Below are 15,954 nucleotides of genomic sequence, written 5' to 3' on the forward strand. Positions count from 1 at the left end.
TGCAATTTTTCACTGATGCGTTCCTATTCTATGCATGAGAATCGTGTTCTCTGAAATATATATTACAAGAACGTGTGAAGACAAAAAATATATAGCGTTAGTAATAATTCTATAGCAATAATAATAATGATAATAATAATATGGATGATAATAGTAATAACAATCATAGTTATAATGGTAATACATGGTAATCATAATAATCTTAAAGATGAATAGCACTTTCATAGTAATTCCTAGTCCTATCGGAAGAATATTGTGTACAAGTTCATGTTCATTGTGTGCTTTGGTATTATAAAAGTGACCTAGTTTTAAGAATTACGATACAATTTTGTAAACCCAAAGTGAAGCTGTGTCAGGCCTATATACATCAACTAATTATGCTCCTGATACGCATAGTATATAAAGAGCATGAATTAGCAAACTTATAGTAAGCGATGGTTATACTGCGGACGACTATAAAGGACATTGTGCCTATGGCGGAAATTCAGAATTGCTAAGGCTGTATACAGCTGCAGCCTGCAGCAAAACAGACGCGAAAGCAGTCTTCGATTCCCTGCAACATTATGACCATGTGTTTAATTTGAGGGTTTTTAGTACGAGCAAAGAACACGATCTCAAAGACGACTATCGTTGATTAACTTCATTTTTTTCCATGATCTTTTATTGATTCCATATTCCATACAATCTCATGATAAATCGAATCACATGTATTACAGAATCCACGATTCAACAAAGCACAATTATAATGAAATCAAGCCAAGCTGTACTTTCAGCAGGAACATTAACTTTCTCTATCGATATACTGTCTTTTGAGCCCCTGTCTACAATGGGTTCCTCAGGTTATATTTAGGCATTGGTACCTGCTAAACGCATCCTCTTTAGTTTCCATTGACAACAACATGGGAGGAGAATGGAGGCGATCAACGCCCTCGCTAAAAGACGCTTTTTGTAGTAAAACGCACGGCGTGCTTTTTTTTTTTCTTTCTTCTCTTTCCTTTTGTTTGTGAGTTCAAAACTTGCGGCCGACACGCGCAACGAATCATTCATGCGGCAGCGGCGGCACGGACACAGACTCACCGAAGTATTCGGGCTGCCGTATTGGTCAGAATCGTTTATAATAGACCTGTCGTGCTATTGGTTAATTATCTTAAACACCCAAGCTGTTGCCTTATACGGTAATGCTTGCGATGGAGCGTAAACGCCGTCGTTAACTATACAGGACTGCTGTATTGTTTCGTCCCAGGAAAGAAACAGGTTGAACTTGAACATAATATCTTGAACTTGGAGAGCGATTCTCTCTGTTATTAAGAAAATAGACATATTTTGGCCCCAAATAGAACAATGGTTACCCCCCCCCCCCAAAAAAAAAAAAAAAAAAAAAAAAACCCAAACAAACACACAAACAAACAAAACAAAACAATACAATACAAAAAGGTGCTTCACTGCTTAATGAAGGTTCTATTGCACTTTGATACGTAACTGCATAGTTTTCAACCTATATAAAGGTCTTCGATTTCTCGATTTTACTGTAGCCGGTCAGTAATATCGGAAGCTAAGTTACAGAATGCATCAAACGCATGCACTTTGAAAAACAAAATAATGACATTTGGAAAAACAACTTTTCGGGAGAACTGCAATATGATAGAATCAAAACGTCTGCTTGATTGATGATAGGAAGAAATAAATTTCGAAGTAATTATTTTATAAATTCTTCAGCAAATTCACTCAGTCCTTCGTGGTTAAAGGTAAGCCGGGTTGGCCGGAAGATACCGAGGCGGGAAATATCGGTATTTACCGGTAAATACCGCCGTTCTCATTGAGACGAAAACGGGAAATACGGGGAAATATACTAAAATACAGTCATTTCTGGAATGCATATAACCAAGAAATGTACAGATTGTTGTGTAGAAATATGATTCAACACAAAATACATCGAAAAAAACTAAGCCCAACTCATGCGAGCTATACATGTAGGGACTCATTATGTTTACTAAGTGCTATGACAAACTCTCCTCATGGCTGGCATTCTTTAAGTCACAAGAAGTTAAACCAACAAAATGTTTTATAAATATCTAGAATATCTAGAATATCTAGAAATCACATGCAAATTGTTTCTTTGAAATAGGAGTGTCACCATAGAGAGTTATGAACAAATAAACAATTTTTATGTACTGTAGTTGTAATGTATAAGATAAGAAACCGATGTATCTATTGAAAAACAAAATCTAGGAACTTGATGTAAAACAACCACACACTTGGCATATCTAGAGATCTCAAAACCAAACTGGACATAATGAAATTTGGAAATCGACATCGTCGTTGCTGTAGTGTACAGTATGGACTGTTTTAACGCAGGTATGCATGGCCCTGAGGAACCAAAGTGTCACATTTGCATATGAGATGTACGATATGCTGTGCATACCCTTTTCCCTCAATCACTTAACCAATGTATACTGTACTTCTTAGAGAAGCAGCATATCTCAGCAAAAGATGGTTCTAAACGCATAACAATACAGTCAAACAGGCAAATTAGCGTCCGCATTATTAGCGTGGTGCCTTCTTACAGATGTGCTTTACAACAAAGCGTGCGGTGCATCCTTAAGTTCAAAGGCGCGGCGACGGTATACTTTAAAAAAAGCCATTCAATGAGCCCCTAATCATGTGTCATTCAGCGCACAATCCGCGATAATCATACAAGTCCTTATAAAAAGTCACGGCATCACGATCGGTTCCATCATTACCACGTTTGTCTTCTGAGTATTCACTTCGTCGAGATCGCTTCCAGTAACTAATTCTACTATGCCGCGAATTATGGACCATGTTCGTGCCCGCATCATCCAGCTGCATAAGGATGGGCGATCGTATCGGGAGATACAAGCGGCGTTAGCTGAAGCTGGCAACATCCACCACGTCGATGGAATCAGGCGTGTAGTAAAACGCTATGAAGCTACAGGACGCCTTCGTGATGCGCCACGACCTAAGCCCTCACTGCTTAGCTCGGACGATCTCGACTTCATCCACCAGCGCATGCTACTGAACGATGAAACTACCGCGTCGGACCTCCAGAAGATATTCCGGACTGAGAAGGGCAGGAGTATTTCGCTCTCGACGCTGAAGAGAGCAAGAAGCAAGCTGGGATGGGTGGCGACTGGAGCGAGATACTGCCAGCTCATCCGAACTGTCAATCGGGTCAAGCGTCTTGAATATGCTGCGGCATGTTTGACGTCAAATGAACAATTTGATGATGTCATATTCACCGACGAATGTAGTGTCCAGCTCGATCAACACGCAACAGTCTGCTTCCGCCATGTGGATCCACACACTGGAGTTGCTGCTGACCGCAAGCTGAAGCCTCGTCCCAAGCACCCGACCAAAGTACATGTTTGGGCGGGGATATCCAAACGTGGCGCCACCGAACTGATGATCTTCGATGGAATCATGGACCAGGGGTTTTACCAATCTCTCCTTCAAGACGGCTTGGTCCCATTCATCGCTTCGAAGTATCCCGAGGGCCACCGTTTTATGCAGGACAATGATCCAAAAGTAAGTTAAAAGGACGTTAGTAAACATGCAATATATGCCAAGTATAGTTATATACAATATCTATAATTCTTCATAAGAATCTTAATATCTGAATTCCGAAATCATCTGAACGTAAATTCTGATTTTTTCATAAACACAATTTGTTTTATTCGTCGTCATGAAATCATAAAATCATGAAATCATAAAACTCAATACATGTACAGTACTGCAATCTTACTTTTTAAAAAGTTATGTTTAAATACAGGTGTATCTCATAATGTTTTTCAATATACATTTACAGGTAAAGCACGATACATGTACTTATTATTTTTTTATGTATCTATTACTATTTATTTCAGCATACGAGCAGACAGACTAAGGCCTTCATGGAAGCCAACGGCATCAATTGGTGGCCAACCCCTCCCGAGTCCCCTGACCTGAACCCCATAGAACACGTATGGCATGAGATGAAACACTTCCTACGAAAGGTGAGTTAGTAAGAAAAAAATCTGGTATCTTTGGCCTCCACATAATTATGTACATGAAACTCTCTCGCCTCTTCACACAGAGAAATTATAAGTCGTTCCTTTGTCTTGTTACTTGTAAGTAAATCAATCTAGGTGTAAACAGAAACGTGATAAGACAATACTGGTAAAACACTTCCTATAAGAATGGTTAGTAAGAAAAAAGTCTGGTGCCTTTGACCCCCACATATCTCGCCTCTGCACATAGAGAAATTATAAGTCTCTCCTTTTCTTACGTTACGTGTATGTAAATAAGTCTAGGTGTAAATATATAATAAAATATATATAAATAAATATATGACAATACTGTTGATACAATATAGATGTTACATCCTTCTGTACACGTTTGTATTATTTGGACGTCCAAATCAAACTATATTACACAACTTAAATGCATTGCATTTTGATATCATAATTCTAGCGATCACAGCTGCCTTTTTTCTTTTCCTTTTTTTTTTTCGTTCCTTTTGCTTGCATTTAAATCAACTTTCATTTGTTTTACTCTTCTTCTGCAGACACACAAACCGAAGACGAAGGACGAGTTGATCGCCGGGCTGAGGCAGTTTTGGAGGGAGCGGATGACACCAGAGAAGTGTAGGAAGTACATCGGGAATCTAGCCAAGGCCATACCGAAGGTGATAGAGTGCGAGGGAAGGGCGACCGGCTACTAGCACGGCATGGGCGATCGGCGAGGGAAGGGCGACCGGCTACACGTGTTTTCCTTCATTCTGTATTATATTGATTGTGTATTTATGTACGTATTCATATGTCAAATCCTTGAATTATGTACTATTCCTTCGACACACATCAAAACCTACAAAGTACGACGTTAATGTATTTTGTACCTATTCTATTAAAATTCAGTTTCATTTGAATTTAAACCGTTCCTGTGAATGACTGTTTCATTATTCGACTGATGACTGAGTTAGTACACATTTGACTGCAATATTTTGAAGTGGATGCATGTAAAACCCAACCTGAAGTGTGTGGATATATATGTGTGTGTGTGCGTGTGTGTTTGTGTGTGTGTTTGTGTGTGTGTCAAAAATTACACAACCAAATACCCCATGGGAAACATTACACATATACTACAAGTACAGTTGGATTTCCGAAAAGCTGGGTATGAAGCAGTGGCAATAATAACCTAAGATCGTATAGAGCAAATAAATACAAGCCCACCCTAAACATATTGGCAATAAAAACCGAATTATGTAGGTTCTGAGAGATTATGCATGTTTGATATGAGAAGTGCCACGAAATACGATTTGAATATCATATTCATATTATGATATTCAAAATTGTATTTCGTGGCACTTCTCATATCAAACATGCATAATCTCTCAGAACCTACATAATTCTAAAATAAAAATACAATGTATAAAAGAAAACTACATGTACTCCATTAGAGGCAATGTCGTCGTCTGTCTTTCAACAGGAATACACGAAAATGAAGTTGATTCCAAAATAGACTTTTAATTGCAAATAAAGAAATAATATATATATATATATATATATATATATATATATATATATATTGTCATTTTAGCTTTTTATCACATACAGTGGCTACATCCAACAAGAAACTGCCATATTGTAAACTCGATTAAAGATTGTAATTTAGGGCAACGTACAGCAAGAAACCTTCAATTTGCAATCGCAGTGTTAGATTGAAAAAAAATATTCCACTGCAGTAATCCATGTCACAGCTAGATAGAAAAATGGATAATCGTTGAATTTTCATTAGAAACAATTGTTTCCATCTTACTGATAGATATACAAATAAAATTCACTCACCCTCCCTCCCCCTCCCCCCATCCCACGATACGCAATCGGGACTAGAGAGGAAAGACAATCTCAGATATCAAGGAATATTCCCTTTATAGTAACCGCTACGGCTCTAACATTAACAAGCATCGGATTTTCTCTCGTGAAAGAAATTTAATTTCCATTAATAATTGAAATGTTTTAATGGTACAGTATACGTGGTGAGTCTCGTATAAGGTCTCGTAAGGAGTAGCTCGTTGGGATGGCATAACGGCCGTTGGATATGATAAATATTTCTAGTATTTATCATTGATATGCAACCGGGTAGTTCTAGGCCTACAAAGTGAAGACGAACGATGAAGGCACGTTACGGTAAAACTAACGTTACACGGAAACAAACGAGTGGGTGCAATACAAACTACGATGTCCTCTCATACTCGTATACATAACATGTGTCTTACACAGTGTAGAATATAATCTAGATTCTACATGTCGTAGTAGAATCTACATCGCATCGTTCCATTAAAAAAAAACGTCACGAAACACTCGAACAAGAACGGCAAATTGTTGCAAACATAGCAATCTCTTACCAAAAAACAAACAAAACACTCTCAAAAGTACGATTGTACTATGAAAATAAGCTGCACGTGTGTTAACGTGTCATCAGAGTGAGTTTATGATTTCAGCACGCACGGCAGCTCTATTTACGTTTTGCGCTGCGATCGATGTACTTGTACACTGTACCATGTGATATGCCACATTTCATGACTACGGTGGTGTCATATCGACGATAAGAATTTGGTGCTGTGCATGCAGTAGCAGCATGCAGGAGCCACGCTCGCAATGTCGATGTGATAAAATACGATCTAAGGGAGTCTTTGCACACATCCGCTATATGCGCGCTATCCATGCACGAACGTCGTCTGCTTACGAAACTTACTCTCTGATTCGATCAGCGCGCACATTGTGCACACGCATGCAGCGCGCCCGAAACGTGTAATAGAAAAAACACGTTTCCCTCGCTCCCAGCACGCCGGACATCGGCACTGAATCGTGAAGTTCTGAACGCTACACGTTTCCCTCCGCGGGCGGGCCAGTGCGAGCGAATCGTGTTTCGTTCACTTTGACTCGATTCGCTCACGCGAAACGCCTGAGCGAACCCGAAACGTGTAAACGTGTCAGACGAAATGGTGAGCGGTACTGTAGCCAATTTGTGTCCATTTTTATCGCGCGCCTTCGTATCTTGTTATCTCTACTATCTTTGATTGGGCCTAACGCACATTCGTTTACAGCCTTCACTAGGGAGTAGTGAGCAAGAAGCGAATTGGTCACATTGGTGGTGCTCGTGATTTCTGCATGCATTTTGCAATATGTATCCATGGTAGAGATGTCTATTTGCCAAAATGGACACACTGACTGTTCAGTGTGATAAGCTGACCCACCTAAGTATGGCCATTACTGTGTAAATGCAAACATTTTCACAGTACATGTCTTCATTAATTTTCATCAATTGTGTGCTACTTCTGGCTAGTGCAAATTCTAAAACCCGCACAAATATCTTCACAATTTTCTGTGCACATTTTGAATTGGTTGACAATTGGGGCAGCACGAACAAGAACCCACGGGGCACGGATATGTTTTAGAGTCGCTCAGTGCAAAAAATCAATCACATGAAAATATCGACTTTTACAGTATTTCAGAACTTAGATGCTAACTGGTGGTCATAGTTTGTTCACAGTGGCATAGTATGTAGTTTAGAGAGGCTAAAACACGGAACCATACATTTCTGTAACCTGAGATATCTGTATCTTTCCAGGTCATGATTGTGCGTGGCCTCTAGTAAACCCTGCCCTTGATTGCCAACTTGAAGGAGTTTTCTATATACTTCAGAGCAAATAGGGAATAGGATAGTATCATGCATGAACATGGCATAGTTTACTGGCAAGACATATTATTCCTGTACAGCTCTGTTCAGAGATTTAATCAGGTTGTGAACACATGTTCATCCTTCATTTGAAATCCAGGAAAGATCTGCATTGTATGTAAGTTCTTGCAAGGACTAATCATTATATGCAGTTCCAACAATGAACACATCTTCACATCACGTTATGTTTTACAAGTACTTGTAATAGTAGAACAACTTGGTGTGACACAGTGGGTACCCTGGCATTTCTTATATGTTCTATTTTGGTACAGCAAGCACTGATGTTGCTTTGTGATAGTGAAGATCATTTTTTATTTCTCTTTGTATTCTAGGCTGTTGCAGCAGCAAGACCACTTGTCACAGTGTACAATGAGAAGAACGAGGTCAGTGGAACCAATGTCACCCTCCCAGCTGTGTTCAGGGCCCCCATCAGGCCAGACATAGTCAACTATGCCCACACCAACATGAGGAAGAACAGCCGCCAGCCGTATGCTGTCAAGAAGATCGCTGGTATGTACTGTAGATGGAGTAGAGCTTGGCTATTTACTTTGTACTTACTGTTAAGATTAGGAAGCTGCAGTCAGACATCCAGTCCATTTGGTTTTTGTTAATCATCATCATAATTTTCTCATTAAATAAAGTTAGGGTAAACTGTATGATGGAGCATTGCACAAAAGTTTGTTATTTAGTCTTTGGAACCCAGACTTAAGCAATTGACGTAAACTCTCGTGTACTTGACTATTTGTGCCACATGAATAGGGGATTTAAATAAGAGTCAAATAGTCACAGTGTATGACTAGGTAGAACCAACTCAACTGCTGTGGCTTTGTAAAGTTTGTCAGTTTTTATTATTATATGAGTTAATTTTCATTTAGAACTTAATGGGTATTATAACCGTCTAGTCTATGTGAGAAGTTGGGTTGTTTAGTTTGTTTGAGTTTTTTGTTGGAGAAGGCAAGGTGTTGTCATCAAATCAGGACAGAATAAAAAAAGTTGTGTGACCAGTTTTGTTGTTGTTTACTAGCAACTTTATTTTGTGATGCTGTGCTGTGATGATACTCCACTTCATGGTCCGTGTTTCTGAATGACCTTGATTTTAGTGAAGTACTGATTTATGCATTCTACAGAGTATCCCTGTTATTGTGCTAGAAATGCTTACAGGATATATTTGCACATGAATTCTGTATGTGAATTATGTCTGTCTTTGATTTTTAATGATAAATCTCACTTGTTTTTCAGATTTGCTATCAATACAAGGAAAAAAGTCAAGTGTTTACTTGTTTGTTGTGTAACAAAAGGAAATTATGTAATGGATTTCAGGTCACCAAACCAGTGCTGAGTCCTGGGGTACCGGCCGCGCTGTGGCCCGTATCCCCCGAGTCAGGGGTGGTGGTACCCACCGCTCCGGCCAGGGAGCCTTCGGCAATATGTGCCGAGGTGGACGGATGTTTGCCCCCACCAAGATCTGGCGCCGCTGGCACTGCCGCACCAACATCCAGCAGAAACGCTTTGCCCTCTGCTCCGCCCTCGCTGCCTCAGCAGTCCCCGCCCTCGTCATGTCCAAGGGTACGTGTTCACAAGTTTTTCCAAGTGTTTTTTGGGAAATCTTAGTGTCATTTGAGCAGATACTGAAATACTTACAGAATGTGATTGTGATCACGTCTTATATCTTTGTAGGAAGTGTGTCAGACCACTGCCTGATAATATATATTTGCAGAATATAATTACAGATATGGTTAAACATCTGGTTAAAATTGTTACAATATATGCTATACTTATTACAGTTATTTGCTGAAGTGCCTTGTAAAAACTGTCACATTTGGAATGTGTGTAAATTGTAACTTAGCAATACTCTAATAATGATGATGAAAATCCAGTGAGAGTCAAGGGTCAGGATGAGAGTATCATCTATTTCATTGCAAGTAGGAGATTATGTTGTAGAAGAAGAAATCTATTGATAGCCAATATGGTTTGTATGTAGATACCTCGGTCACGTGCAGTGGCATATTGTGATATGTTTTGACATGATTGGTTGATACATGTATTGTGGTGTTGACTAATGCACCACCTTTGAAGTCTAGAATTTTCAGATCTTTTTCTGTTACTTCAGGATCTATTCAGACAAACACCAATTCAAGAGTATAATAATGTGACCCCTGCAAATTCATGAAGAAATAAAGGGACTTGTACAAGTACTCCTTAGTGTGCCAAGAGAGGATGATACATGCACTTCAGGTCCGTGTTTCTGATGAACCATGATAACACTGAAGTTCTGATCTGTGCACACAATTTTGTTTCAAATTTCCACTTGTTGGTGAATTCAGCTGTGTGTCATGCTCTTTTGATTATGATTTCACGTTTGCTTTATCAAAACTGTAAGAACACCAAATACAATTGAAGAATTCCACTATTTTTAAACAAATGCAGAAAATTGTTACTGGTTTTGATCAACCAAAACATATTCCTGTATTCTGGTCACCTTGCTAGAGAAAAATGAAATCAAAATACGAAGAATACTCATTGATTAAATGTGAGTTATATGAGAAATATCAGGGGGGGTAATGTAGCAAAGGGAAATTTTGAGTATGCAAATATTCATTTGATTTGTTTCTTGCCAGGACAATGTTATTTGTAATTGCCATATGATATTATATTTACTTGTGCCTCAACCTTAATCTGTGTGACTACAGGACACATGATCATGGGAACCCCAGAAGTACCCCTTGTGGTCAGCGACAAGGTCCAAGACTTCAAGAAGACCAAGGAAGCCGTGTACTTCCTCAAGCGCTTCAAGGCGTGGGAAGACATCAAGAAGGTGGGTGGTTAGATTTTGCAGTCATGAGTCTAGTATGAAGGAGGGATGTAGTCCCCCATCAATATTAATTGAGTATCCATCTCCTGCTGAGGTATTAACATGCGAAACATCTAATTACACATCTATGACAAATTGATTAAATTACTTGAATCATTATGTGTAAGCATTGCAAGACTACTTATATGTATAATTGTAGTCCTGGCATGTGATCAGTCATTCGTATCGCATGCAAGTGTTCAGCCTTCTTCTTATGATTTTTGAACAGGTCTACAAGTCACGGCGCATGCGTGCAGGCAAGGGAAAGATGAGGAACAGGAGATACGTGCGCCGTCTGGGTCCCCTCGTCATCTACGATCAAGACAATGGCATCACAAGGGCCTTCAGGAACATCCCAGGTAAGTACACACAGTGACTGGATTACTCTTCTCCCAGGTGGGAATCCCAATGGAGGAAAAAAAAAATGGCTGGGACAGAGGTCAGAGAAGGTTAGAGCCTGCTAAACTGGTTTGAGGACTGGCTGTGTAGAGGCAGAGTGCCACAAGAAGGATCTCTGGTGCTATGAGATGCAAATACTGTATATGCCATATATTTCGCGAGTCTAAATTTTTGCGAATCGGGAATTCCCGATGATTTTGCGAGTGGTTAAATGCGTGTTCGTGGAGTCTTGTACTGAGAAGTGTACACACGTACGTCACTTTCACATCGGGATCAGAGTCAATATTTTTGCGCGTTTTTAATTTCGCAAATAGCACCTGACACGCGAAATTCGCGAAAATAAAAACCTCGCGAAATATTCGGCGTATACAGTCTGTACTCTTACACTATTCTGCATTTTCTTTCCATTTTAAGTAGTCTAGTCGATACAAAACTATTTTGAACCTGAACTACCAGTGTTAGTTGTTACCTTCACATACAACTATGATTCCTTGAAGGATGGGGGATGTCGTAGCTGTCTCAACCAATTTTCGAAGCTGGAGAACTTGTTACGTTCGATAACCTATGATATGTCATATGTATAGAGTACCTGCAGTCCTGTTTGTTTTTGTTGTATTTTTGATCCTATCGAAATGAGATTAGACCTGCTAAGCCCCGATTTGCTGGAGGCTTCCTGAAAAGTTAATTTTTCGTCAAGTCCTGAGAAAAGAATATAAAACCTCCCTGATCTGGGAATTTTTTATGTAGCTACTGAAATGAAAGCTGTTTGGAATCTCCCTGATTTTGAATTATGAATGTCTGTGATCCTGCAACATTGACGCACCATGATAGAAATTGATCCATTCTTGTTAGCATCACCTCCTGTCTTCTTGGCTCCCAGGTGTCACCCTCCTCAACGTGTCCAGACTGAACCTCCTGAGGCTTGCTCCTGGAGGCCACGTCGGCAGGTTCTGCATCTGGACCGAGTCTGCCTTCCGCAAGCTGGACGGTCTCTACGGCACATGGAAGAAGCCTTCCACGGAGAAGACAAACTACAAGTAAGACATCCATTGTCGAATGTGGACAGACACAATAAATGATTTTATTGCAGTGTATTTTACAGTCACAACGTCGGCATAAAGCGCAATTATTGTGTCTGCTACTGAACTACATTCAGTACATGAGGCATTAGAATACAGTTGTTATACGATAACCCAGTAGTACTAGATGTACATGTTGAAATCTTGCAGGATCTGTAAAAAGCGTAGCATGATTCACTCAAAAACTTTACACACAATGGATTATTTCCAGGTGATACTGAACTTTCTGCAAACTGATTTAAGATTTTATTGTGCCAGCCCGAGTGAACGCTTTACAGACATCCCTCTCTTTGGTGAACTAGTTTGAGTGTCATTCATAAAATATATGTCACGAAAACTAACGATAATTCTGTTTAAAGCTTTGGAGCATTATCCAAGTTCATGCATTTATTAGAATTGATAAATGTAAGAACTAGTTTAAATGCTACATTCAGTCATGCAGTCATGAAATATGCATTAGAAGGTAAAGATATTTAAAGGAGTGTATTTAGTTCTGATATGTTTCAAAATAAAGCTAGGTTTGCATTTCCACAAGAAATTGATTATTCATACTTGTATTTAAGGATCAGGTCTGCTGTAATTTGATGATAAAGAACAAAGCGACTTTTTTTCTCCCTAGCCTCCCCATGCCCAAGATGACCAACACTGACCTGCGTCGCTTGCTGAGGTCTCAGGAGATCCGTCGCCAGCTCAGACCGGTCAACACGACAGCCAACAAACGCAAGGTTCTCAAGAAGAACCCGCTCAAGAACGCTCGCGTCATGTTCAAGCTGAACCCCTATGCCAAGACCTCCAAGCGCAACGCCAAGCTGGCTGAAGAGCGTGCCAAGGCAAAGCGCCAGGAAGTCGTAGACCAGAAGAGGGAGGTAGGTGGTGGTTTGGTTTAATAAACATCGTGCTTAACTCTTTATGTGCCACGTTCGACTCAGTCGACGACGTGCCAACTTCGCATATTCTGCTGAAACCCACAAACCCGCCCAAATCAATTGATAAATCGCCAAATGCCACAGTACAATGAAAGCTTTTCTCGAGCTTCTGTTCTTCTCACATATAGCTTGCATTTTATGTGGTGATTGACTATCAAGCGGTGTTCCTTTAGAGATTTGCGTGTAAATTCTAAGTTTCTGTTACTGTTTTGTGTGCAAAAGTTGTGCAAAAGTCATGCCTTTACAGTAATGTAGCTATTGGTCATTTCAAAGGAAAACAATCATTGATTTGTCATAGAATTTTCATCAAAGCAAAGCTTGGTATTTTCTCTACAACTTCGCTCACTGCATGTCTAGCTTAACAGAAATCTGTAGAAGTTACATAGATTTAAAAAAAAAACAATGTTTTTTAAAAGCATGACTACTTTGGTGTCTCAGAATAATGTGGCACACGGGGTTTCTACCATGGCACATAAAGAGTTAAACTTCCCACGTCAGTAATGCTTTGAGATATGTTCAGTCATAAACATGAAAGACAAGAGTGATCATTTAGTAACATATAGCAAGGCTTTTGCATTTTGTTTTGTTTTATTTTTACCTTTTGTTGTTTTTCATATATCCTCGTTTCATTTAGATACCTTTAAATGACCAGAAAGAGATACACCAGATTTTTTTTGGCATTGATTACGTGCCATGATATGACATGTGTAGTGGGCCATGCCATCAACTTTGATTGCTCCAGTTCATATGAATCTGAATTATCTGAATGCCTAGAGATGACGATGTATCCACTTCAGGTCCGTGTTATTGACTTACCATGATAACACTGAAGTTCTGATCTTGGCATGCTGTTAGTTTGAATTACTGTGGTCTGCACGTGTTAATGGGAGTTATACCCGTTCAGTAACTCGTGCATTTTTTGCCACCTCCTGGCCCGAGCTAATATGGCCCGCGCAAAGCAGTAAAAATTGTGTTCAGTAACTATAGCAGAGCCGCGCTTCTTTAACGATGACCCATTCAAGAACTCGGCCACGTAATGGATAACTAACATAGTAACTGAATTCGCACTGTGGCGGAGGGCATGGCCAGGTACAGTGTACTTCCGTTACAACGAACACGGTTATAACGAAATTTCGTTATAACGAAGTAAAACTTCTGGTCCCAAAATTATCGCCATTAAAGTCTATGGTACAAAATTTGTTTATAACGAACATGGTTATAGCGAAATTTTCGTTATAACGAAGTCTTTTCCGAGCACCACTGACAAAGAAAAACAAAAGAAATGTGCTCCGTTTTAACGAAATGCGGATCGCTTTCGAAAACACGTAGCGGGCAAAAGCGTCACATCATTGTGTGTTCGCTTGGTGTGTCACCCAGAGATTCCGAGGGGAACTTGCGCTATTGTAATACAATAATCTGAAATTGATTAACTATTTGTTTTAATGTTCACATAGCTTTCCAGTGTATGACTAGTATTCAACAAACAGAATATTATATATGCGTGGCTTCCTTGTTTTCGTAATATACTGTATTTGTTCGGTTATAACGAAATGTCGTTATAACGAAAGAAAACTGCCGGTCCCGAGCTTTTCGTTATAGCGGGAGTGCACTGTAATTGTGACCTTTGACCGTACAGGGAATTTTGGCCAGAGCCTGGCGCTGTTATCGTTCATAAACTCTTCGATTGGCACCAGACCCCAGCCTGGCCCGCTCCTGATGCTAGCTTCAACAGCGCCAAAATAGCCCGCTCCTGGCGTGGGCCACTTTGGACAGACCCATTCATAAATTCAAAATTTTATGACTTAGCTCGGGCCTGGCCCAAGCCAGAGGAGGTACTGAAAGGGGTACTAAAAGCTCAGATGGAACACATTAACCTGTCTGACATTATGCTGCTTCTCAGTAAAAGGTTGACTTCAGGCTTTTGAAAGTATATTTTGCATTAAAATGGGATGACTACACTCTTGTGGTGCCTGACTTATATCGTTATCCTCAATCTCTTTGATTTCATTCTCAAGCTCTTTTATGCCATTCCAAGGGATATAATTGTGTGCTCTGTCTTCATTGGCCCTGAATACTCCGTGCAGCACATTTTCGTTTGTTTTTATTTTTTAAGATCTGTTTGCTATCAGGAGAGCCATTGAGTGCACACTTGGTTTACTGTTTACTTTGCAACAACATTTATGTTATGGTCACATTGTCTCTATGCTATTTCTCATGATATTTCTCTTCATTCCTTGTTGGTGCTGCAGGCCCCCAAGAAGGCAGCCAAGGGAAAAGGGAAGGACAAGACCGCAAAGGGCAAGGGAAAGAAGTAACTTACCAACCCAGCTGTGACACACCAAACCATGACCCTGTGTAATCCCCACTGTGCGCTGTGTCAGATATGGCCTTGATGCCAGATCAAGCCTCACTGCTATCACATGAGGTGAACATTTTCTGAGAGAACATCCAATAAATTTGCAAGGCTTACAAAGGCAAACAATTGGGCATTGCGTGGTATTTTCCTGACGTGGTGTAAATGTGTGGAAGGAGTGTAATGTTTGTTCGAAGCAAGAATCATTCAGAGGAAATTCCATCTTGATATTGTGTTGCTTTGTATGAAAACAGAAAAATCAAGAGAAGTGAATCAGTGAAATTTGTTGGAAACAAATAAGACACTTCTATGAAGTTATGAATTTTAAAAGTTAAGAGAGTAAGACCAATTGGCAACTGTGTGATGTAGGTATTTAGCAGCTCTCCTTTTGTTACACACAAACATTTTCACTTATGTTCATTTTTCTCACTTTGGGCACAAGATGGAACTTATCCGCTGAGGAAGACATGCAGAAAGATAATGACTCTATTATATACCAAGAAAATGTCTGTAGAAAGTTTGTTATACTGTCCAAAAATGTGCAGTTCATAATTTTTTTTTTTTTAGTGAGTGATATTTTCCCAAATATTTACAGATCTACGTCTGTAATTT

At 39.7% G+C, this 15,954-nt stretch overlaps 1 protein-coding gene and 3 non-coding genes across 4 annotated transcripts; all 4 read left to right on the plus strand.

Moving 5' to 3' along the window:
- The first annotated feature begins 2,799 nt into the window (after positions 1-2,799).
- LOC139733735 (uncharacterized) lies at positions 2,800-15,471 on the plus strand. The gene is made up of 10 exons (XM_071644545.1): positions 2,800-3,543; positions 3,882-4,010; positions 4,562-4,681; positions 8,067-8,244; positions 9,055-9,300; positions 10,425-10,549; positions 10,815-10,944; positions 11,865-12,021; positions 12,683-12,929; positions 15,239-15,471. The coding sequence occupies exons 1-10, from the start codon at positions 2,800-2,802 to the stop codon at positions 15,302-15,304; spliced, it is 2,142 nt and encodes a 713-aa protein (XP_071500646.1). The 3' UTR covers positions 15,305-15,471.
- LOC139733746 (small nucleolar RNA SNORD18) lies at positions 8,779-8,849 on the plus strand. Its single transcript, XR_011711113.1, has one exon. It is a non-coding gene; the product is annotated as a small nucleolar RNA SNORD18 (small nucleolar RNA).
- LOC139733747 (small nucleolar RNA SNORD18) lies at positions 9,944-10,014 on the plus strand. The gene has a single exon (XR_011711114.1). It is a non-coding gene; the product is annotated as a small nucleolar RNA SNORD18 (small nucleolar RNA).
- LOC139733748 (small nucleolar RNA SNORD18) lies at positions 13,761-13,831 on the plus strand. Its single transcript, XR_011711115.1, has one exon. It is a non-coding gene; the product is annotated as a small nucleolar RNA SNORD18 (small nucleolar RNA).
- Positions 15,472-15,954: the final 483 nt, after the last annotated feature.

The sequence above is a fragment of the Diadema antillarum genome, unplaced genomic scaffold, assembly GCF_040938485.1.
Source record: "Diadema antillarum isolate AM-2024a unplaced genomic scaffold, OU_Dant_1.0 seq00000488_RagTag, whole genome shotgun sequence".
Classification (NCBI taxonomy): domain Eukaryota; kingdom Metazoa; phylum Echinodermata; class Echinoidea; order Diadematoida; family Diadematidae; genus Diadema; species Diadema antillarum.

Bases quoted from the DNA above. Each gene is read 5' to 3' on its own strand.
- LOC139733735 (XM_071644545.1), top strand. From the start codon at position 2,800: ATGCCGCGAATTATGGACCATGTTCGTGCCCGCATCATCCAGCTGCAT. The intron at 4,682-8,066 runs GTGATAGAGTGC...TTTGTATTCTAG, and splicing joins TAGCCAAGGCCATACCGAAG to GCTGTTGCAGCAGCAAGACC. The intron at 12,022-12,682 runs GTAAGACATCCA...TTTTCTCCCTAG, and splicing joins ACGGAGAAGACAAACTACAA to CCTCCCCATGCCCAAGATGA.